At 42.0% G+C, this 1,945-nt stretch overlaps 1 protein-coding gene across 1 annotated transcript in view; it reads left to right on the top strand. All coding sequences in view use genetic code 11, as the record gives it.

The window, feature by feature from the left end:
* Positions 1 to 1,146: 1,146 nt before the first annotated feature.
* The window catches only part of EGR_11021 (hypothetical protein), a gene marked incomplete at both ends in the record, with an annotated part of 2,950 nt that continues 2,151 nt past the window's right edge, over positions 1,147 to 1,945 (top strand). The window contains 2 exons of the mRNA XM_024500270.1: positions 1,147 to 1,178; positions 1,262 to 1,292. Of these exons, the coding sequence (XP_024345317.1) occupies positions 1,147 to 1,178; positions 1,262 to 1,292 (63 nt within the window). The remainder of the gene's footprint in view (positions 1,179 to 1,261; positions 1,293 to 1,945) is intronic.

The following is a 1,945-nucleotide window of genomic DNA, read 5'->3' as shown; positions in this document are numbered from 1 at the left end:
TTAGTCCATGGACACACCCCATATTGGAGGTAATTGCAGTTCTACTTTGCACTGTATATTGCGCAACTCTGCGCCGTCTCCCCTAACAACATTTCCTTGTCCTTTCATGTTTTCCCACCCTGTTTTAATGAGGCTATCATAAATAAAACAAAAGGCGTTCAATGCACGTTTTCTTTGAAGGTGACCCATGTGCACAGTTGTGGGGTTCGCGTGTTGTTTTAAAGCCGACAGTAACATCAGGAACAATGATTATCAATGGCGAGAACGTTGTACTTATTTTAGCAAAATTAATTGAATCTATAGTCGGAGTAACAGTCAAACTCTATTGTGGCCAAATAAAGATGGTCGCAAAAAGGCAGATTAAGTAACATTGGATTGACAGCAGGAATATGGACGAGTCAAGCAAAACTGCCATTTAACTTTAACCCTGACGAATTATTTGTGCACAACTTTGGGTCGGCTGCTGTGCAAATTCCACCAAAGAACAGGCCAGAAAGGTGCATTCTTCACTTATGTGGGTATGCCTAAGTGAAATCAAAGGAGCGCGGAGGTATTCTAAACCAATAAGCTAGTTGCATCACGAATAATGCTATGCATGTCAAGACTGGTTACACTAGCACTAATAATGGGCAAGTGCTTCAAGTCACTGCGTTCCCTCAATCATTCACTGCGCCTCACTTGTTGCGGATGGTAATTGATTAGAGAAGAAATGAAGGCAAATCAAACGTCAGTTAACAATTCTTTTATCTGCTAGAAACTCAATTGTCAACCACAGTCGTACAACTTGTTCAACTTGTACAAGTTGCTAAGATTTACCACAGTTCATCTTCTTGTCGCCTATTGCACGGGTACGTATTCATTCCTTCATTTCAACTTTTTTTCTACTCTTGAAGTCACCGTATGCTGTAATACCATGCTTGCATTAAAAATAAATACAGCCTATTTTGAGTGGGCTGCTTTTGGTGGGCAAGTCATCGGAAGTGGTATTAGCGCTCACATTTGATCACAATAAACCGTGTCGCCAGACAAGTGCGAATGCGAGTTCGACAATAGGGTATGCGCGAAATGGCATCTATAAAACTGGGTAAGGTGACAACACGACTTTCATATGCAGGTGCAAAACATCACAGCTCATCACCTCGGGTGATGGATGGCTCAATGGACAGTGCTCAAGTCGGGTGAGAAAGCGTCTCAACTCTGGAATTAAAGCACTGATATTGCCTCCATTGTGGGTGTCGTGATCCGACGCTATTGAAATTAGGAGGTACGAGAAGAAAGGCATTTGTTTAAGGGTGGGCGATCTAACAGCCGTGGGGTTTGAGATACTTGCCTTACCTGCATTCTCATCGTGCAGCAGTTGTGCCCACTTGGGCAACTGACGTCTCCATTTTAAATTCCGTAATGGCATTTTAGGCATTTCCTTTGATAACTCTTTCAAACAAGTGCATTTTATAAGCAGATGGGCTGTCTTATTTTCGACGGATGCACGCAGATGCCATAAGTTTGTTATATTTCGCTCACACAAATGTCCTAGGCATTTGTGTAAATGCATTTGTAGTAACCTAAATATTTGTTCGCGCCTGAAAAGATGCGGATCCACTGATATGGGTTCACGGATCATTGGAACACCAATGGGACAATCACCACCAATGCATTTTCGCTTTCCTGGAGAAGCTGTATGTGATAAACATTTGTATCAAATTACGAACACTTTCAATGAGCTGGCAGACGATTTCTTCTCTTCTACTTAGAGATCCAAACTCACATTACACTTGTCATTATTTTTTGAAATGATATGAATAGGCAGGGCAGAACATGCTAACATCCCGTGTCATTGCTACTGTAGCCACGCCTCAAATGCTACAGTGGGTCATTTTAATCAATGTTAGCTTATAATGGTGCTGATGCTAGACGGAACCTTGCGCCAGATGAGCATTATAGGTGA

The sequence above is a fragment of the Echinococcus granulosus genome (assembly GCF_000524195.1).
Source record: "Echinococcus granulosus chromosome Unknown EG_S00332, whole genome shotgun sequence".
Taxonomy (NCBI): domain Eukaryota; kingdom Metazoa; phylum Platyhelminthes; class Cestoda; order Cyclophyllidea; family Taeniidae; genus Echinococcus; species Echinococcus granulosus.
This window is presented reverse-complemented; position numbering and strand designations above follow the sequence as displayed.